General features: G+C 48.1%; 1 protein-coding gene across 2 annotated transcripts in view; it reads right to left on the minus strand.

Annotated features, from left to right (window-relative positions):
- Positions 1–22,827, minus strand: part of LOC140393165 (disintegrin and metalloproteinase domain-containing protein 9-like) — a 98,495-nt gene that overhangs the window by 7,304 nt on the left and 68,364 nt on the right. For both annotated transcript variants that reach the window (XM_072479287.1, XM_072479286.1), the window contains exons 12-17: positions 15,349–15,520; positions 13,805–13,894; positions 8,482–8,677; positions 7,273–7,378; positions 7,011–7,185; positions 1,996–2,076 (exon numbers count right to left, since the gene is read on the minus strand). In XM_072479287.1, coding sequence (XP_072335388.1) covers positions 1,996–2,076; positions 7,011–7,185; positions 7,273–7,378; positions 8,482–8,677; positions 13,805–13,894; positions 15,349–15,520 — 820 coding nt within the window. The remainder of the gene's footprint in view (positions 1–1,995; positions 2,077–7,010; positions 7,186–7,272; positions 7,379–8,481; positions 8,678–13,804; positions 13,895–15,348; positions 15,521–22,827) is intronic.

The following is a 22,827-nucleotide window of genomic DNA, read 5'->3' on the forward strand; positions in this document are numbered from 1 at the left end:
AGCTGGAAGTGCTGCCTGGGTACCTTGTCAATGCCAGGGTGCTGAGTTGGCACTACCAGGATACCCAAGTGGCATCAGCAGTTCCTGGGCACCACCCTGCTCAAAGGGCATGCAGCTGGAGGCCTCTAATCCCCTGGGAGACTGCCACAAGTGCCATTCCATCTGGTCCCTATTTGTGGAGACTAGTTTTTTTTTTCAAAAAATATACTTTATTCATAAAATCTATCATAAACATTACAGAACATTTTGAATTGTCTTGACTGTACATTTCCATCAGAGTTACACATTCCCTTGACTTTCTTCCATTCAATTTTGATAACATTACACACATTTCGCTCTTTACGTTACAATTCCTTCTTAAACATTTACATTGTCATGTTTCTTTTATACATTGGAGTGTTAATGACCCAGACCGAGGGGGGTTTACACTGTTACCCGCCCCTCGGTGTACATTTGCTGGTAAGACCTTACACAGTGGTCTTTCCCCATTGCGCCTTGGCGGCAGCTGCCCCAAGCTTGAGTGCGTCCCTCAGTACGTAGTCCTGGACCTTGGAATGTGCCAGTCTGCAACACTCGGTCGAGGACAGCTCTTTACCTTTGTTTTCTTTTTTCAAAAAAATATACTTTATTCATAAAATCTATACTAAACATTACGAACATTTCGAATTGTCTTGACTGTACATTTCCATCAGAGTTACACATTCCCTTGACTTTTTTCCATTCAATTTTGATAACATTACACACATATCGCTCTTTACGTTACAATTCCTTCTGAAACATTTACTAGTGCTGAACGGCACTTGCCTGAGGTCTCTGAGGTGAAGGGGTTGAATCCTAAAGTCTCAGGTACCTCAGGAATCTGCACATTAGAATGAGACTAGTTGCCTTGCTCTAATATGCAGATTTGCCAAAAAATGATCCTGCCCATTGCAACATCTCGCGAGATCACGTTGAATCTGGTGAGGTGTGCCAAACCGGGTCGATCCCGGGAGCAGGGTCTCCTGGCTTTCAACGGCCACGCTGCGCTGTGGCGAGCTGCTTTTTGGGTGCAGTGTGGCCATTGGATCGTGCCCAACAAATAAATAAAATAATTCAGTTGATTTGAGAAAATAAATCAAATCCAACTTCTGGGGCGGGATTCTCCCCTACCCGGCGGGGTGGGGGTTTCCGGCATAATGGAGTGGCAGGAACCACTCCGGAGTCGGGCCGCCCCAAAGGTGCGGACGTCTCCGCACCTTTAGGGGTCAAGTCCTCACCTTGAGGGGCTAGGCCCGCGGCGGAGTGGTTTGCGCTCCGCTGGCTGGCGGGAAAGGCCTTTGGCGCCACGCCAGCCTGTGCCGAAAGGTCTTCGCCAGGCGACGCATGCGCGGGAGCGTCAGCGGCTGCTGACGTCATCCCCGCGCATGCGCAGGGGAGGGGGTCTCTTCCGCCTTTGCCATAGTGAAGATCATGGCGAAGGCGGAAGAAAAAGAGTGTCCCCACGGCACAGGCCCACCGGCGGATCAGTGGGTCCCGATCGTGGGCCAGGCCACCGTGGGGGTATCCCCCGAGGCCAGATCGCCCCGCGCCTCCTCCCCCCCCCAAGTCCCCGGAGCCAGCCCGCGCCGCCTTGTCCCGCCGTTCAAAACGTGGTTCAATCCACGCTGGCGGGACAGGCATTCCAGCAGTGAGACTTCGGCCCATCGCGGGACGGAGAATCGTCGGGGGTGGGCACGCCGACCGGTGCGCCGCAATTCCCGCCCCTGCCGAATCTCTGGTGGCGGAGACTTCGGGACACGGCAGGGGCGGGTTTCATGCCAGCCCCCGGCGATTCTCCGACCCGGGGGTGGGGGGGGGGGGGGTGGGGGGGGGGGGGGGGGGGAGGGGGGAGAATCCCGTCCCTGCTTAGTGTTAATTTTCAAAACAGATCTCAGTACATCCTCATAACAAAGATAAAGCATCAAGTAAACAAATATGTAATATTCGCACTGTGAATAGGAAGAGAATAATTCTTACACCATTGTTATTGCATTTCTCTTTGATATCACAATCAAATCCCAAGTTGCTGGCATTCACACATGAAAAACTAACGCAAGCCTGAAAAAATACAAGTAATAAATTAGATCAATTAAAATATAATAAATTAATATACACTTAATTTTTCATTTCTACACTGCCTATATCACAATTGAGAATGTCTTTTATCACTTGGGTAGAAATTGATCAATTAGCACAATATACCTGGGGCAGGGGGGAGGGGGGGGTATAATAGGGTGTGTGCAGTGTGCAATATATGGGTGCGATTTAACAGTCCTTCCCACCAGTGGGATCATCTATTCCCACCAAATCCCGCCCACCCCTCTCCCCCCAATGCAGTGAGGCAGCCATGTTTTTTCAAACTTTTTTTTCGGGGATCCATTTTTACTAACCGGCAAACCTTCGGGACCCAACCCGACCGACCTTCACGACCCACGCCGGCCGACCTTCGCGACCCATGCTGGCCGAACTGCGCGACCCACCATTTACTCTTACCTTGTTTGTTGTTGACAAAAATGGTGGAAATGGTTTTGGGTCCCTTTGGCCCCAATGGTCCCTTTGGTCATTTTGGCCCCCCGACTTGGAAAATAAAAAAGCCGCAACCGTATGAAAAAACATGCGGCTGCACTGTGCATGCGTGCCCGATCATCTCTGTGGAAGCTAGCATATTCTTGAGGCGGGCATAATGACCAAACCAATGGTGTACATGGGGACCAGCGAATGCTGCAAATTAGGATTGTGACAAGATCCCCTCAAATCTCTGCATGTACAGTGCGGCTAGATTTTAAAAATCTATTCCTGGCCATTTTGAAGACCGCTTGCAGCCGGCATTATTAAAAGCCGGCTGCTGCGGCTGTTGTGCGTGGATTTGCGCGATCGGGAGCCCCGTGACGGACGGCTCCGCGACCCTCCCGACACCCTAAGACCATAAGACCATAAGACATAGGAGCGGAAGTAAGGTCATTCGGCCCATCGAGTCCACTCCACCATTCAATCATGGCTGATTTCAACTCCATTTACCCGCTCTCTCCATAGCCCTTAATTCCTCGAGAATCAAGAATTTATCAACTTCTGTCTTATAGACACTCAACGTCCCGGCCTCCACCGCCCTCTGTGGCAATGAATTCCACAGACCCACCACTCTCTGGCTGAAGAAATTTTTCCTCATCTCTGTTCTAAAGTGACTCCCTTTTATTCTAAGGCTGTGCCCCCGGGTCCTAGTCTCCCCTGCTAATGGAAACAACTTCCCTACATCCACCCTATCTAAGCCATTCATTATCTTGTATGTTTCTATTAGATCTCCCCTCAACCTCCTAAACTCCAATGAATATAATCCCAGGATCCTCAGACGTTCATCGTGTGTTAGGCCTACCATTCCTGGGATCATCCGTGTGAATCTCCGCTGGACCCGCTCCAGTGCCAGTATGTCCTTCCTGAGGTGTGGGGCCCAAAATTACTCGTGACCCACCCGCAGGTCGCGCCCCCGAGTTTGACAATGCCTGTCTTATAGGATACTGTGAGGCCTGGATAGAGTGGAAGTGGAGAGGATGTTTCCACTTGTAGGAAAAACTAGAAAAATCCTTCAATACAGAGATCAGTTGGAATTTCTTTAGCCAGAGGGTGATGAATCTGTGGAACTCTTTGGTGCAAAAGGCTGTGGAGGCCAAATCACTGAGCATCTTTAAGACAGAGATAGATAAGTTCTTGATTAATAAGGGGATCAGGGCTTGTGGGGAGAAGACGGGAGAATAGGGATGAGAAAAATATCAGCCTTGATTGAATGACGGAGCAGACTCAATGGGCCGAGAAGCCTAATTCTGCTCTATGTCCTATGGTCTTATGTCAAAAATAAATATCATGAAAAGGCTTTGGGGGGTCTTGTCACAATCCTAATTTGGAGCATTCGCTGGTCCCCATGTATACCATTGGTTTGGTCATTATGCCTGCCTCAATGATATGCTAGCTTCCACAGAGACAACCAAGAGCAAAGGAATTTTTAATTTGGAGTTCCCACACATAGAGTCATAGAGTCATAGATGTTTACAACATGGAAACAGGCCCTTTGTCCCAGCTTGTCCATGCAGCCCAGTTTCTATCACTAAGCTAGTCCCACTTGCCCGCATTTTGCCCATATCCCTCTATACCCACCCTGCCCATGTTGCTGTCTAACTGTTTTTTAAAGGAATAAATTGTACCCACTTCTACCACTGCTTCTGGCAGCTCATTCCAGATGTTCAACACCCTCTGTGTGAAGAAATTTCCCCTCTGGTCTCTTTTGTATCTTTCCCCTCTCACCTTAAACCTATGCCCTCTAGTTCTAGACTCCTCTACCTTTGGGAAAATATGTTGACTATCTACCTTATCTATGCCCCTCATTATTTTATAGACCTCCATAAAATCACCCTTAAGCCTTCTACGTTCCAGGGAAAAAAGTCCCAGCATATCCAGCCTATCCTTATAGCTCTGACCATCAAGTCCAAGTAGCATCCTCGTAAATCTCTTTTGCACTCTTTCTAGTTTAACAATATCCTTCCTATAATATGGTGACCAGAGCTGAACACAGTATTCCAAGTGTGGTCTTACTAATGCCTTGTACAACTTCAACAAGACGCACCAACTCCTGTATTCTACATTCTGACCAATAAAACCGAGCATGCTGAATGCCTTCTTCACCGCCCTGTCCACCTGTGACTCCACCTTCAAGGAGCTATGAACCTGTACCCCTAGATCTATTTGTTCTGTAACTCTCCCCAACTCCCTACCATTAACTGAGTAGGTCCTTCCCTGATTTGATCTACCAAAATGCATTACCTCACATTTATCCAAATTAAACTCAATTGGTCAAGATCCTGTTGCAATCTTATATAACCTTCTTCAATATCCACTATGCCACCAATCTTGGTTTCATCTGCAAACTTACTAACCATGCCTCCTACATTCTCATCGAAATCATTAATATTTGTAACAAATAACAGTGGGCCCGGCACTAATCCCTGAGACACACCACTGATCACAGGCCTCCAGTTTGAAAAACAACCCTCCACAGCCACCGTTTGTCTTCTGCCGACAAGCCAATTTTGTATCCAATTGGCTACCTCAGCCTGGATTCCGTGGGATTTAACCTTTTGCAACAACCTACCATGCGGTACCTTGCCTTGCTAAAGTCCATGTAGACAACGTCGACTGCACTGCTCTTTGTACCTTTTGGTTACCCCTTCAAAAAACTCAATCAAATTGGTGAGACGTGACTTTCCCCTTACAAAGCCCTGCTGACTTTCCCTAATTCGCCCTTGCCTGTCTAAATGCCTTGGGCTTATGGAGCCTCTGCAAACCTTTGTGCTTTGTCGGAACTTGGTTATCCAATCCTGACCTCGCTTCGAGGTGTTAAGATTCTTGTTCTCACTAACCTTATAATGGATACACCAGAACATTTTACCAGTGGCAATATAACTCTGGGGGCAATTGGTAAACTACAAATGATCAGAATTCAAAACTACAATTTCAAAAGAAATAAAAGGCTGAAGAGTTGAAACTGGGAGGCTTGAGTGTAAGAAAGTAATTTTTTAATGGCAATAGAAATGTAAAATATTTAAATACTGAATAGTGATAGGAATGAGAACAGTACGATTAGAGTTGGGTAATGAAGGGCAATGTTCAACATAGAAACTTAGAAAATAGAAGCAGGAGGAGACCATTCGGCACTCCCAGATTCATTAAATCATGGCTGATCATCAAGTTCAATACCCTGATCCCACCTTCCCCCATATCCCTTTAGCCCCCAGAGCTATATCTAATTCTTTCTTGCAATTAATAGAAATGTCTTCCCAAAATTGGTGCCAAATCACCTATCCAGAGCTAGTGTTGAAAGGCCTGTTTTGAATCCAAGCCTCAATTAAATGTCAATGTTGCTGGCGAACCTTAGGTCCCAAATGGGTGCCTTGCTGCAGCTCACTGTTTGTGAGAGAGAGAATATTGGCTGGCTGTCATGTTATGCTTGCCAGCAGATTGGATCTACATTGTGGGGGGAGGATGTAATCCTGCAGTGGCTGGGTGGGTAGGGCCTCACATGAGGTGGCAGTGGGTTGAACTTTCTTGTGAGTCATTATTATGTGACCTCTGGTAGTTTCTTTAAGAACTGAGGGTTAGGCTTCATCAGGTTCAAAGAAATGGAACATGCATGTTCTAATCTTTGGCAGCTGAAAATTTAATTCAGAGCCCCACAACCTATCTCGAACCCCAATTTGCATACTAAAGCAGAATCCTGCTGGAAACTGATGGACAGGTCACCCTCATATTTACAGGCCACCCATCAATTGCAGCAGTTAAGCCTTGAACAGCATAGCATGGTTGAACATGATCTTCAACTGCATACTGTCCATTGTTGAAGTGGGAAATGGTAGGCTGACAGGAGAAAAATCGGTCCCAGTATGTTTCCGTGAACAAGTGTAGGGAGTGGCTTTCAGGATTGGTATGGTGATAGGGTTAGAAAGTTAGATTCAGGAAGGTGATGAAGAGCTAGACAGATGCAAACTAACTGAACAGTGCTGCTGGAGGAAGGCAAAGGACAAAGAGGCAGCATGAGATCAAAGATGGAGAGACCAACACAGAGCACTAGAAAAACTATACACGTCATCAGGAAAAATGGGAATTGAGAGCCATGGATCTCATTTTCATTGCTACTGTTGAAAGTTCTTAAGTACACAAATAAATTATACGTAACAGTTCCCTAGTCTTGGAGATTTATGGCTGGAAATGACCAGGCCTACTCCTGACCTCAAAACTTATCAAAATCTCTGGCAGCTATGCAACCTCCAAGAAGTGAGTAATAACAGGAAAATGTAATAATGGAACGTTGCGTAATTCATGACAGACAGCAGTTCCATCAGTAGCTTATTGAATGTAAAAACATTCAGCTCATAACTGAGCCTTCAAATCTCATTCGATGTTTAGTCATTCCCTCTTCATTCTATTGCAATATATCAGTTCATTGTTACCTTGCCCTTGCCACAGCCAGTGCCTGTGTTCACATAAGAAGGATCGGTGATATCTGTGCCCACATGGAAGTCAGCGTTCACACATTCAATACCATCAATCATTGAAGTGCTTGTATCAACACCAAAAGGTTTCTCTGTCACTTTTACACATTGAATTTTACCACATTTAGCATCACTGAAAAAGAAAAGATAACAAGGCAACTTCTCAGATTTAAAAATAAATTGACGGAGAGTGATAATCGTTTCATATACAATAATATACCTCAGGCTGCATTTCTTGAATCCGTCATTTTGGAATCCACAGTTCCCAAACCTATCCCCTTGTCTGTTTGCATGTTGGAAACATGTAGTTGGTGCACGCTGTGAAGCTGTTAATATTTCAAAGGGACACTTTTATTAGTCTTTGGAATAATGCTATCTGCGATCTAATAAATGGGTACAAAATTCAACTTTTAATATTTTGTTGTCAAAAGGATGCAGACATTGAAGATGTCATACAATGGTTAGACGTTCCACTAGGGGGCATAGGTTTAAGGTGCGAGGGGCAAGGTTTAGAGTAGATGTACGAGGCAAGTTTTTTACACAGAGGGTAGTGGGTGCCTGGAACTCGCTACCAGAGGAGGTGGTGGAAGCAGGGACGATAGTGACATTTAAGGGGCACCTTGACAAATACATGAATAGGATGGGAATAGAGGGATACGGACCCAGGAAGTGTAGAAGATTGTAGTTTAGTCGGGCAGCATGGTCGGCGCGGGCTTGGAGGGCCGTGCCATGATATTCAGGTAAACATCATAGCACAAACATACATACATACTGATGGACAGATCAACGGACCAATCAACACACACACAAGAGCATACACAGTACAAAACAGGGAACATAACACTTCCTGAGCATTCCAGCAGGAGACAGCTCAGGGCACAGAGCTCATAGCAAGCCACTCAGACATCCACCATGTGCTAAGTGCCACTACAAGATAGTATTAGGAATAGGTCCACAGATTCTAGGGTTATGATCGAACCTCAGTAACCAGTTTACCACTGTAAATAAAAGTTAGTAATAAAACTGAGTTGTACCATTCGCAACCGTGTTGGTTCGTCTGTGTAGCAGAGCACCCAACATATCAGACCGAAGGGCCTGTTCCTGTGCTGTACTTTTCTTTGTTCTTTGTTCTTTGTATTAACAGTGGTGGAGGAAGCAGCAGGTGAAACTCCAACCCGTGCTGCACATGCTTCCTCCAATAGGTCTGTGGGATTTTCTTTCTTTGCCCTTGAGATTTGAGCAGTGCTGGCAAGGGTATATTGATTGGCCTGAGAAGGTTAGTATTGGGGCTTTATCATGGGGGAATTTCAATCTCAGGATTATAATTACATTTTTATTCTGATACAAAGTGTAAATATTTCTCAAATAAGGACCTTTTCAAAGAATTGTATTTTCTGTGATCTTTAAAAATGAAAACTTTTATACTTACTAGAGCCAAAGAGTGCCTGACATTGTGCCTCGTAGGTCTGACATAAACCTTCATAGCAGTATGTTGTATCATTTGCACATGGATAACCATTTTGGATAAAGACATCAGGCTGGCATAAGTGTGAGGTGCCATTGCAGTACTCTGGGAGGTCACAGCCATTCACTACCCCCCTGCATAACGTTCCTGCAGGACGAAACTACACAGAATATGCTAAGTCTGAGAATGAGTCATTGTTTATTAATGCTGATGTTTTTCAGTGTTTTACAAAATGCATATTTTCAGAAAATTAATCGTGTTGAATAACTGGAGAAATAAATTAGACTTATAGCTGGGATTTTCCAGTCCCGCTTGTGACAATGCTCACTGCTGGTAGGATTGGAAAATCCCACCCAGTTAGGGTGAAATGTAGATTAGTAGAGTGGTATGAGCAGAACACATATTCAACCTATACTTCATCAACCTCATGCATAGACAGACCCAGGCTCAGTTTTGTTTGCATAAACTGCTGCTACATAACTTAAAAGCCTGCTGCAGCTTAAGCAGGTAGGCACCTTCTATTTGCAAGCATGACTGCAAGGAGCTCAGCAGGTCACACAATATCTGAATTCCCCAATGAAGTTGGAACAAAGTAAGGTCCCACAGTCAAGCTGCCCAGCAAGAATGGTAGGAAATGGCAATCAGTATAAATATCAGGAAGAACTGCATGAGGAGGCAGTGTAGGTAGATTTACCAGACCTGCTGAGGTAAACAAATCCGTTCTTCCATTATTTCACAGTATTACCCCCCAGTAAGATTTAAAATCACCCACCCTTCACATAGTCAAATTATTTTCAATGTTCACCTTGAATACCAATTAGGTATCTTGTACACCTCGCATCACCAGCCTTTTCCTGAAGGTGTTCCCTCACTCACTTTCCAGGTAAAGTAATGATTGTATATAATGCATAATATAATGCACGTACAAGTTATGACACCCATTGTGAGCTGCATTCTGCCACTTAGGTGTCGCAATATGCAATCTCGCATTTTTCTACCCTGGCTACAGAAGAAAGACAGAGAACATGTACAGGACTCCCTAAGATTTGTACACTAACTCTATATGAGGAGAAACCCCTGCAGATTTTGATGGGGCTGGAGAAGGAGTAGATTTCAGAGGAAAGAGACCAGTTCATAGTTTGTGGTTATTACTTTCTCCTGTTCTTTTTTCTTAGTTTTATTCTTTTATTCATGCTGCCACAAACCATTTACTGAAGCACTTGCCACTCCTTTTATTAGAGGTTAAACATGAAGGCTTCTTATAAGGAGTCCTTGATAATTTCCCTTCCCCTCCCTATTAGCTTGGTGTGTCAGAGGAAGCTGAATTGAGCTCCACAGAGAATATATCACTATCTCTCACATGCACCAGATATCACCACCTTGGAGATTGAGACAGTGAGATGTGGAGGAGTGTAGTGGTGAGGGCGCAGAACACAAATAAGCAGAAGCAACTGGGACTGTCCAAGGGGAGCAGCCCAAGTCTCTCCGGGCTAAGGAGCCTGCACATTTGGACCTCACAGGACTACTTTCAAAAAATGGATCATCTCTGAGCCTCGTGCAATTTCTGGGGACTGTGCCAAGATGTTCTGGAAGCGATAACCCAGATGGAGGCCTCCACTAGCTTTCTCTGTGAGGCCTTATTAGAAGGATTGGTTCAAGCTGTGAAACTAAAACCAGCAAGAGTCACCACAATCAGGTAAGGACGGGAGAAAGCTGGAAAAGCAATACAAATATCTAACACAAGGACATAACAAACAGAAGCAGGAATAGACCACATGTCCCTTAGAATCTTCACCGCCATTCAAAAAGGTTGTACTGACTCCTGACCTCAACACTATATTTCCACCCTACCCCTGCCAAGTGTATACATTTTCATGGCTCTGAGTGAACTCTGTTGGAGTCTGCCAGGAGTTGGAGGGCACATGAGAGGGAGAAGTAGCCAAACAAGGTCCCATCCTTTTAAAGATTTCTCATTCACCTAAATGTTAAAGTCTCTGTACTAAATTCCTAATTCCAATCTTGATGTGTATCAGTGATAGTGAGGGGGGAATACTGTGAAGTAAAATGTCTGATGTCCACCCTCTCATTATCATTTAAATATGACGGGGTGGTCAAAGAGAAGGGAGTCAACATTCCTACCAATTCCTACCCCTATATCCCTTAACCTAAAATGGCTGATTCCTGATTAGAATGGTCAAACCCCGATCTAAAATGGCGAACGAAAGAGGCTGATGGGAAAATCAGCCAACAGGACTCAAACGGACAGCTGCAGGTAAAACAGTGTCTTCGCCTCTGGGGAAGTCGGCCCAGACCGATACCTGCAGCCATTAACATCACAACAACCCAGCCATCTGCATATTAAGCAGCCATCCCCGGGAACAATTGCAACACATTAGCAACATAAAGCCGATCCAGACCTTTCGGCGCCAGCAGGGGCTGACACAAAGGAAGGTAAACGACCACACCCCGATCAAGGAATCGCCCCATTATTGGAGCATATCGAATCAAGTGATTGGGACCAAGTCCAATCACTTGGAACCAGGTACGAGGTCTGCCCCGAGAGGCGGGAAGTCCCTGGGAACTATAAGAATAGGGGCCAAGTTCAGATCGACCCTTCTCTTCCTGCTCGCAACCTTCGAGACCCTTCGACAAAGAAAACAGTAAGTCTTACTCCAGCGATCGCTACCAGATAGGTGCTCCTGACTATCGACTTGCACCAGCTTTGAATCCCGCAGGCTCAGACCCAATTCGAAAGACCATTCGTTTCCCTGACCTGGTGGGCCATTTCCAAAGTTAAGTATTGGCCTTTAGTGGTAGGTAGTAGTCTAGAAGTAGGATTATTGTCTAAGTATTAATTGCTGTATATAATAAATGAGCGTTGATTTAACTCTTACTAAGCGGTGTGTTGCATTATTAATCATTACTTGGACTTGAACCACGTGGCAGTATCAGAAAGATACCTGGCGACTCATGAGCAAAGGTGACAGAATAAGAATAAAGTAAACTAAGGCTAAAACGAGCAACACTACATTGATTCCCCTCAAAATAAATGCATACTTTCTGGAAAGTTGTCAGTTTGTTACACTTACTATTTGATGTACTTGGCGAACATTATTTAATTACTTTTTGCTGCGGAAATCTTTGGGTCTAGATTTTCCTCCGCCTGGGTGACCAGTCCTAGGTGGTACTGAACTATTTTATTGTGAAACTTAAGGCAGGAATACCTAAAACCAAATCCCTGCCCTTGATTTTAGCCTCTAAAGTCTTCTTCCTATCACATTTAAGACAGAGATGAGGAGGAATTTCTTCTCACAGAGAGTAGTGAATCTGTGGAATTCTTTACCACAGAGGGCTGTAGAGGCTGGACCACTAAGTATGTTCAAGGCTGTGATAGCTAAAATTTTAATCAAGGGTTATGGGGATAAGGTGGGAAAGTGGATTGGAGGATTGTCACATCAGATCAGTCACGATCTCATTGAATGACAGAGCTGACATGATGGGCTGAATGGCCAACTTATACTCCTACATTTTATGGTCTGCTCTTTGACCACACTGTCTCATTTAAATTATAATCCATAGAATCCATAGAATCCCTACAGTGCAGAAGGAGGACATTCAGTCCATCACATCTGCACCAATCCTCGGAAAGAATACCCCACCCAGACTCACGCCCCCACCCTATCCCGTTAATGCCACCTAACTTACAAACCTTTGGACACTAAGGGGCAATTTACCATGGTCAATCCATCTAACCTGCTCAACTTTGGACTGTGGGAGGAAACCGAAGCACCAGTGGGAAACCCACGTAGACATGGGGAGAACATGCAAACTCCATACAGCGACCCAAGGTCAGAATTGAACCCGGGTCCCTGACATTGTGAGACAGCAGTGCTAATATATGAATTCCCTAATGAAAGTGGAACAGAGCAAGGTCCCACAGTCAATGATAGGAAATGGCAATCACTGTGCCAGTATGCTGCCCATGAGAGCACGGGACCCCTGACTCAGCTTACTTCATAGTTCACCCCCTAACCATCCCCTGAGTACCGCTGACACAAAGCAAGACAATGAGGAATGTACAACGGAGACCTTAATGGTTGGTTGAATGAGAAATTTTGGATTGCACCTTGTTTGTGGTGACCTCTTCCTCTTATGTGCCTGCTAATCTCTGGCAGGCTTCAACAGAGCTAATTCAGAGCAATAAAAATCTATACATTTGAAAGGCGGTAAGGAGCTTTTGGTACCCAAATTATATTTTTATTTACTTTGCTCATGGGGTATAGATGACCAAGTATATGTTTCCAGTGCTGTAGTGAGCCCTCTGTGCATCTTCACAGGAATTTCCTGCTTGGAAGAGGCAAAATCCTGCACCAGAAAGATGGCATGAAGACATGGTGAGCTTAACTTGGTTGGCAAATCACTGCCATGAGCCACCAATGCCCATTTCTGGAAGAAAGATCAGTCTCTAAAGTTACTGTATGATTTTTCTCTGATAATGAGAAGTGATACAAAGCCCAATGAAAGGGAAAGCCATGAAAAGCAACCCAGCATCCAACTTGGGAAATACAGGAGGCCAAGTTACATGTTTCTTTGAATTTCCCAAGTTTCGGAGGGAGGCACGATGGTGCAGTGGTTAGCACTGCTGCCTCATGGAGCCGAGGACCTGGGTTGGATCCTGGCCCCGGGTCACTGTCCATGTAGAGTTTGCTCATTCTCCCCATTTCTGTGTGGGTCTCACCCCCACAACCCAAAACTGGGCAACGTAGGTGCATTTGCCATGCTGAATTGCCCCTTAATTGGAAAAAAAGAAATTGGGTACAGAAATTCTGAACCTGGTTACTGGAAATACAACCTTTGACTGTACAACTTTGAAAGCTTATGCTGAGCAGCAGAGTAACGATGTGACAAGGGAAATAATTCAAAACCTGGTTATTAGATCATGAGAGGTATAGAGAAGAAAAATGCCAATGCTGGAAATCTGGAACAAAAAGAGAAAATGCTTAGGAAAGATTAAATTGAAAACGTCCTTCCCCCTTTACATGCATTCATGGATCTCTTAGAATGGGAAATATATTTTATTACAGAAAGTGTGAATGTATTGCACTGTTGTAAGTTTTCTGTGAGGTTGTAGATAAATGCTTTGTGATAAAAGTTAGTTACGTCCATGAGGTGGATCTGGTGAGTGCCTTATTCTGAGTGTCCGTCCATTAAAATATAATAAACATTTATCTAGAGTAACTTTATAAATCTGAGACTGTTACCTGTACAGCAGATCTACTTTACTTACTCTGCAGTTCTCACAGCACTTCCCATCTGCACATTGCGACCCTGACGTTAGAGTACATGTGGCTGCATTACAACAAGGATTAGTGCATTTCTAGAGAATGAAAGATAATAACATTTGAAATGAACAGATTGATTTATAGATTTTCTAAAGTATGAACTAGTTGTAAATTCCATTTGTGTGTTTGAACTTAACCATGTTTTAATTAACTCTACAGTGGAATCACTGAACATACCATATGACTCAGAGGAGAAACACCACAAATCAGATTAGACAATTTCACCTCTTAAAAATGTCATCAGTCAAGGTGCAAAGACATACAGTTATATATTTAATTGCATGATCTGTTTGATAATTGGTTGAGTTATCAGTTTAATCTCTCTTGGATCATTTAGCAAGGTATTATTTCTCAGTGCTATTTTATGATGATTGGCCAATCCAGCTGTCATTCATTATTAGGTTCTGTTCATTCTGACATTGGCAACTACAACCCGTATTTAGATAGTGCCATTGACATGGAAAAATGTCTCATGATATTTCAGCGAGGAACAAGGAAAAGAGATTAGAATCTCAAGTGGGATGGTCAAAAAGTTAACCAATCCACCATTTACAAGGTACAAGTCAGGGTGTAATGGAATACTCTCCACTTTCCTGCATGAATGCAGCTCCAAAAACATTCAAGAAGCTCGACAACATCCAGGACAAAGCAGCCCGCTTGATTGCTACGCCTTCTACAAACATTCAATCCCTCCACTACCGGCGAACAGTGGCGGCCGTGTGTACCATCTACAAGATGCACTGCAGGAACTCGCCAAGGTTCCTTAGGTAGCACCCTCCAAACCAACGACCACTACTATTTAGAAGGACAAGAGCAGCAGATACCTGGGAACCTCATAACCTGGAGGTTCCCCTCCAAGTCACTCACCTCCTAGACTTGGAAATATATAGCTGTTCATTCACTGTCACTGGGTCAAAATCCTGGAACTCCCACACTAACAGCACTGCGGGTGTGCCTACACCTCAGGAACTACACCGGTTCAAGAAGACAACTCACCACCACCTTCTGAAGGGCAACTAGGGACGGGCAATAAATTAAAGTTCCATAAATTAATTTTTAAAAGATGGGTTTTAAAGATGGATTTAAAGGAGGACGGCAGATAGGAAGGCAGATAAATTTCGAAAGGGAATTCCCTGGACGTTGGCAACTAAAGCCAACTAAATTTCCAAGAGGCTGGAGTCAGAGCAAGAGACAGTTTGAGGGTGGGAGGGATTTGTAGGGCTTATTAAAATTGTATGGCTGCGGGGGTGCAGAGCCAAGGCCATGGAGAGGTTTTTAAAGAATTTTCAATTTGGTACATTAGGGATTGGGATCAAGAAGGAAGGTGAGGAGTGGAGAAGGGGATTTGATGAGTTTAAGTTTATGATGGGTCAAGCGTAGGAGAGGTGGTCAGAAGAACATTGGGAAAATCAAAATTAGAAGAACCTAAAGTTTGTCATTAAGTTTGAAGCTGATAAAATACGAAATTTCTAAAAAAAATATTTTTAACCTGTTGTGTACCACAGTCACATTCCTCTCCTTCATCAACAATATTATTGCCGCAGGATGGTAGAGAATACTGATCCTCTGGGTTAGGTTCATTTTGAAGACATCGTCCACCTCCATTCTCAATCAACCTCACAAAATCATTCTGACTGCAGCTACTGAAATTCTTGGAATTTCTGTAATAAAGTGACATTTGTAATATATATAAAAAATTAATTCCAACCAATTCTCACCCCATTAATTGGTAAATTATTTTAAATAACAATGTTCAAGACGTTGGTTTCTCCAAAGGAAAGCTGTAATTATTACTGCTATTTAGTCGGTGTATTAAATTAATACTGCGGATCAGTTATGTGCAGAGACTAGGGGCGGGATGCTCCATTTGAGAGACTAAGTGCAGATGCCGACTGAATAGGGGTTGTTCCACTGTCCTGATGGGGGTGCAGCTGCCGGAGCCATTCAGGACATACTATTGGCCAGCATTCATGCCACGTGGACGAGTGCAATTCCAACACACGCTGGCTGTGATTCGCTGGAGTCGGGAATGGCACTGGAGAAGCTGACAAGCTGCAGCTCCACCCCCCTATCCTCAGGCCGCGTGCGACCCATGGGCGTGGCCATTTTGCCCCCCGGCCACTACGCTGGATGGGTGGGCACCGCCATTTTGTCCCTCGCCGCCGCCATCTTCTGCATCCCCGGACTCCATGTGCGACCCATGGCTGACGCCATCTTGGATGGGGCCCCAGGCCCCCAGCACAGCCGACTACACGCTGCCCGACCAGAACTCTCCTTTACTGCAGCTGGCCTCGGTGACTCTGGACTAGAGTCGGCCCCGGACGCGTGCGAAAGCTACAACGACGATGTCCATCAACGGCCACGTGACGTCGTGCTTGATCGACTCTGGGAGCACGGAAAGCTTTGTTCACCCCGACACGGTAAGATGCTGTTCTCTTGTCACCCATCCTGTAAACCAAAGGATCTCCCTGGCCTCTGGGTCACACGCAGTGGAGATAAAGGGGTTCTGCCTAGCGAACCTCACTGTCCAAGGCAGGGAATTCCGCAATTTCCGCCTGTATGTCCTGCCGCACCTCTGCGCAGCCACCCTCCTTGGGCTGGATTTCCAGTGCCACCTGCATAGCCTGACTTTTAAATTTGGCGGCCCTATACCCCCCCTTACTGTCTGCGGCCTCGCGACCCTTAAGGTCGACCCGCCTTCCCTGTTTGCGAACCTCACCCCGGATTGCAAACCCGTCGCCACCAGGAGCAGACGGTACAGTGCCCAGGACCGGACCTTTATCAGGTCGGAGGTCCAGAGGCTGCTGAGGGAAGGGGTCATCGAAGCGAGCAACAGTCCCTGGAGAGCTCAAGTAGTGGTGGTAAAGACCGGGGAGAAACATAGGATGGTCATTGACTACAGCCTGACCATCAACAGGTTTACGCAGCTGGGTGCGTGCCCTCTCCCCCGTATAGCCGACCTGGTAAACAGGATTACGCAATACAAGGTTTTCTCCGCGGTGGATCTCAAGTCTGCCTACCACCAGCTACCCCTCCGTAATGGTGACCGCCAGTACACTGCCTTCGAAGCAGATGGGCGGCTCTATCACATTTTAAGGGTTCCCTTCGGGGTCACGAATGGGGTCTCGGTCTTCCAACGTGAGATGGACCGAATGTTTGACCGGTACGGCTTACGCGCAACGTTCCCGTATCTTGATAACGTCACCATCTGCGGCCATGACCAGCAGGACCACGATGCCAACCTCCGAAAATTTCTCCAGACCACGAATATCCTTAATCTGACTTAAAATAAGGATAAATGAGTGTTTAGCACCGACTGTCTAGCCATTCTAGGCTACGTACTGCGAAGTGGAGTCATAGGCCCCGACCCTGAGCGTATGCACCCCCTCATGGAGTTCCCCCTCCCTCACTGCCCCAAGGCCCTAAAGCGCTGCCTCGGCTTCTCCAGCTATTATGCACAGTGGGTCCCCAATTACGCAGACAAGGCTCGACCACTGATCCAGTCCACAACCTTCCCCCTGTCGATGGAGGCCCACCAGGCCTTCTGCTGCATCAAAGCAGACATTGCAAAAGCCACGATGCGCGCCATCGATGAGTCCCTCCCCTTCCAGGTCGAGAGCGATGCGTCCAACGTAGCTCTGGCGGCCACCCTCAACCAAGCGGGCAGGACCGTGGCTTTCTTCTCCCGCACCCTCCATGCTTCCGAAATCCGCCACTCCTCGGTCGAAAAGGAGACCCAGGCCATAGTAGAAGCTGTGCGACACTGGAGGCATTACCTGGCCGGCAGGAGATTCACTCTCCTCACGGACCAACGGTCGGTTGCTTTCATGTTCGATAATGCACAGCGGGGCAAGATTAAGAACGACAAGATCTTGCGGTGGAGGATAGAACTCTCCACCTACAATTATGAGATCTTGTACCGTCCCGGGAAGCTGAACGAGCCTCCCGATGCCCTGTCCCGCGGCACTTGTGCCACCGCACAAGTGGACCGCCTCTGATCCCTCTACGAGGACCTCTGCCACCCGGGAGTCTCTCGTTTCTTTCATTTCGTCAAGACCTGCAATCTGCCCTACTCCATCGAGGAGCTCAGGACAGCCACCAGGAACTGCCAAATCTGCGCGGAGTGCAAACCGCACTTCTACCGCCCAGAGAGGGCGCACCTGATAAAGGCTTCCCGTCCCTTTGAACGCCTCAGCATGGATTTCAAAGACCCCCTCCTCTCCACCGACCGCAACACGTACTTCCTGAACGTGATTGAACAGTACTCCCTGTTCCCATTCGCCATCCCCTGCCCAGACATGACCACAACCACCATCATCAAGGCCCTCCAGGGTATCTTTACACTGTTCGGTTTCCTCGCATACATTCACAGTGATAGGGGGTCCTCCTTTATGAGTGACGAACTGAGTCAATTCCTGCTCAGTAAAGGCATTGCCTCAAACAGGACGACCAGTTACAAACGGGCAGTTTGAGAGGGAGAACAGCACGGTCTGGAAGACCGTCCTACTGGCCCTACGGTCTAGGAATCTCCCAGTCTCCCGCTGGCAGGACGTCCTCCCGGTGGCCCTGCACTCCATCAGGTCGCTGCTCTGTACTACCACAAATCAGACACCTCATGAGCGTCTCCTTGTTTTCCCCAGGAAGTCCTCCTCCGGGACCTCGCTCCCAACCTGGCTAGCGACACCCGGACCCATCCTGCTTCGGAGACATGTGAGGGCGCACAAGTCGGACCCGTTGGTCGAGAGGGTCCACCTGCTGCACGCCAACCCCCAGTATGCCTATGTACCGTTCCCTGACGGCCACCAAGACACGGTCTCCCTTCGGGACCTGGCGTCCGCCGGAGCCCCACGCGCACCCGCACCATTGCCCCCACCCCCACCCTCCCCGCAGCACCTGACCAGAGGGTCAGTACTCCCGCCGCCCCTACCTAGGCCCGAACAAGCACCGACGCCCCCTACAGGCGCCCCTCCCCCCCTGCCCACTTTTCGCCAGAACAGCGCCGCCATGGGGTGACGAAGCTGCCTGGGAGGATGACACCACGTTCCCGGAGTCGCAACCGCCGGGGCCCCCATCAGGATCACCGCCGAAGCCCAGACGCTCCAGAAGGACGACCAGGCCACCCGATCGACTGATTGTTGCACCATGAACACTTTGCTATTACCCTCGACATCACGGCACCTCCATACCTGGTTCTACCATGCGAAAGGCGACATTAACGCTGGCCATCACCCCGCCGGGTTCTTTTTAACAGGAGGTGAATGTGGTAATACCAGGTATTGCGGTACCTGAGAGGTGGATGACCATTGGCTAGACCCAGGAGTCTACCATTGGCTGATGTACATAGCTCCGCCCTGAGAGGCGGAGTATAAGAACCAATGCCGTCCCAGCAGCCTTCACTTTCTGTATCAAAGCTGCTGGGGAACAGTTCTAGCAGATTAAAGCCTATTAGTTATGACTCACCTTGTCTCGAGAGTAATTGTTTGCGCATCAGCCCGGTAGGCAGTGCTGGGTGAGGATGGCCAGCCAGGCCAGCCAGGCTGTCACCAGTTCCTTGCCCCTGGCACCTTTCCATTCCACACACCCCTCACCCATTACCCCACCCCATATGGCCCTCAACAGGCAGACCGTTAGGCAGTGCTGAGTGACAATGGGCAACCACCTAGGCCAGCCAAGGTGAGAAACCACCACAGCACCCCCGGCACCACCCCCGACCCACACTCCTGTAACCCACCCCCCTCCTAGAGAATGACCACTGGCAGTCCACGCGCACACCACCCTGCACCACATGCCAAAACCCATGCCACTAGCGTTGGCCGGGTGCCCTGCACACACAAGCCATTAGCCTCATAGCCCCTGTGTTTCCCTCATCCGAGCGTCTCACAGTGCGCATTATCTGCCCCCACAGGAGAAGGCGGCCCACAACTGCTGGGAACAGGATAAGACTGGAGGGAGACCTCCGTACCTGCGGCCCCACACCGCCTCGGAGCAGAGGGTGATGGACCTAGTTGGCGGGGTCGGAGCGGGCAGTCACAGAGGCGGAGGTCGGCATGGGAAAATCATGTGAGCCCCTAATGTGTTGCAATATCCCTATGGCATGTGAGTCACCCCTCCCCCTCACACCACGCCTACCCACGATCTCACAATGTGTTCTGTCTTGGGTCTTGCAGGGTTACCTCCCGACGAGGCGGGGCCAGATGGTTTCCCTCGACCCCCAACCGCAACACCATGGGCAGGATTCTCCGGCAGCCGGGGCAGCACGTTGGAGCAGTGGGTTAACCTCACGGCGACGAGGTCCCAGATTCAATCCCGGCTCTGGGTCACTGTCCGTGTGGAGCTTGCACATTCTCCCCGTGTTTGCGTGGGTTGGGCATGCTTAATTGGAAAAAATGAATTGGGTACTCTAAATTTTTTTTAAAAAGGATTCTCCGGCAGCACCCACCCGGCGATCGGAAATTGCCGTCTGAGGTCAGTGGACCTTTACATGGTCTGTGTCCCGCCAGCCACAAGATCGCCACGGGAAGATCGGTGGAAGAACCCAGCCCCTCAACTCAACTGGCGATAAGGCGGGACCGTTCGGGATCCCTCGGCCCCAGCCACAACCCTGCAACACCCTGGAGCACCAGTCTGGGGTTGACACCAACTTCTCGTCACTGCTGTCACCTGCACCCTCCACCATCACAGAGGCATTCACCTTAGTGGACCAGAGTATAGATGGAGGTAGAAACCCCCGAGGGGGCAGACATTTGGAGGGCGTCCCGACCACATGGTCCAGCTGCTACCCAGACAAGTCTTGGGCTTCTGGAAAGGGTGGTCCCAGCAATGTTGGAAATGCAGGCGCAGAGCAGGGACTACATGAGGGGATATCAGCAACCATCCAGTGCCTGCAAGTGCAGTTGGAGGTGTCCAAATGCCTGCAGGAGCAAGAGGCGGTGCCGACAATGCATGCCACCCAGGCCAACACCACACGGGTGACATCTGGGATGGAAGCCTTGGGTGTGAGGGTCATGGCCATGTGTCAGGATGTCCAAGGCCTGGGGCACAGTGTGCAGGCATTGTGAGGCACAGGACAGGGCAGTCTGTCGCAGGCAGCCATGTACCAGGGCCACATGGACATTTCTGTGGCACCACAGAGCATGGCCCAGTCACAACGGGCCATGGCTGCAGGCGCCAAGAGCATTGGACTAGTGCTATCTGACCAGAGCCAGTCACAGAAGGACCTGGCATGGTCTATGAGTGACGTGGCACAGGCCCAGAGTGATGTGGCACAGTATTGTGCTCCATGGCCGCCAGCATAGAGACTCTAGCCGATAGGAGAATGGGCCTCCAGGACTGGAAGCTCCAGGTGATGGCGGAGCCCCCAGAGTTCTCTCCGGCCGTGTCACCATCCTAAAGAGTAGACCGGGGGCCTCGAGCACCCTGCCCTGAGGGAAGAGGAGGTGATGGAGTCCATGCCGGTGCCTCCCGCAGGGGAGGTGCTAGAACACTGCAGCGGCTCTGAACCTGTCCCTGGTGCATTCAATGGGCAGCAGGAAGAACAGGGTGGCACCACACCATCTGTGACACCCAGAAGGCTGCCAGGCCCATCCAGGCCTAGTCGCTCCAGAATATCAATAAAGGGGCATCTCTCACGAATGATGAGTTTTCCGCTTTTGTGAAGAGCAACAGGATTCGCCATGTCCGCACCGCCCCATACCATTCAGAGTGAGCCATGCAGACCATTTAACAGGAGTTCAAGAAAAAGGCGTCCGGCTCGATGGATGCAAGGTTAGCAAGACTTTATTCTCGTATAGGACCACGCCACATGCAGTTACTAGGGTAGCCTCCACTGACATGTTAATGGGTCCTAAGCTTCATATACGACTGAGTTTAATTTTACCAGCCATCAATGTGAAGATCCGCTGTAACCATGATTTGCAAGAGCGTTGTCCAGTTCAACGTCAACCTCTTTGACACTTCGCACCTGACGACGTTGTTCATTTGTAACTTCAACAACGGTGCCCACTGGCTCTCTGGGATTGTTGTTCGTCAAATGGGACCAGTCTCTTATCAAGTTCGGGTCCGGGGGCAACTAATGAAATGGCACTTGGATTGCATTCGCTCACGGAGGTTGCTCCCTCGTGAAGTGCCTCAAAAGAAGCCCGTCCTGGATCACCCGACTCTATTGTCGAACCAGCTGTGACACCTGAAGTCTCTCTCCATTCTGACATGTCCGAAATTGTGCCATCCAACTCCGAGATGGAGACGCAGTCCTCGGAGATCCCAGGAGCAGGAGCTGCGAGTCGGAGCGGAGATTTAAAAAGAGCGGGAGCTGTGAGTCGGAGCGGAGATTTGAAAAGCGCGGGAGCTGCGAGTCGGAGCGGAGATTTAAAAAGCGCGGGAGCTGCGAGTCGGAGCGGAGATTTGAAAAGAGCAGGAGCTGCGAGTCGGAGCGGAGATTTGAAAAGAGCAGGAGCTGCGAGTCGGAGCGGAGATTTGAAAAGAGCAGGAGCTGCGAGTCGGAGCGGAGATTTGAAAAGGGCAGGAGCTGAGAGTCAGAGCGGAGATTTGAAAAGAGCGGGAGCTGAGAGTCGCGGAGATTTAAAAAGAGCAGGAGCTGCAAGTTGGAGCAGAGATTTAAAAAGCGTGGGAGCTGAGAGTCAGAGCGGAGATTTGAAAAGAGCGGGAGCTGAGAGTCGCGGAGATTTGAAAAGAGTGGGAGCTGAGAGGGACACCTCTGGACAGCAGGCTGAAATTAAAAAACGATTCAGGAGTGACATTGGATTGGATTGGAATTGTTTATTGTCACGTGTACCGAGGGACAGTGAAAAGTATTTTTCTGCGAGCAGCTCAACAGATCATTAAGTACATGAGAGGAATAGGGAATAAAAGAAAATACATAATAGGGCAACACAACATATACAATGTACCTACATAAGCACTGGCATCGGATGAAGCATACAGGGTGTAGTGTTAATGAAATCAGTCCAGA

The sequence above is a fragment of the Scyliorhinus torazame genome, chromosome 16 (assembly GCF_047496885.1).
Source record: "Scyliorhinus torazame isolate Kashiwa2021f chromosome 16, sScyTor2.1, whole genome shotgun sequence".
NCBI lineage: Eukaryota > Metazoa > Chordata > Chondrichthyes > Carcharhiniformes > Scyliorhinidae > Scyliorhinus > Scyliorhinus torazame.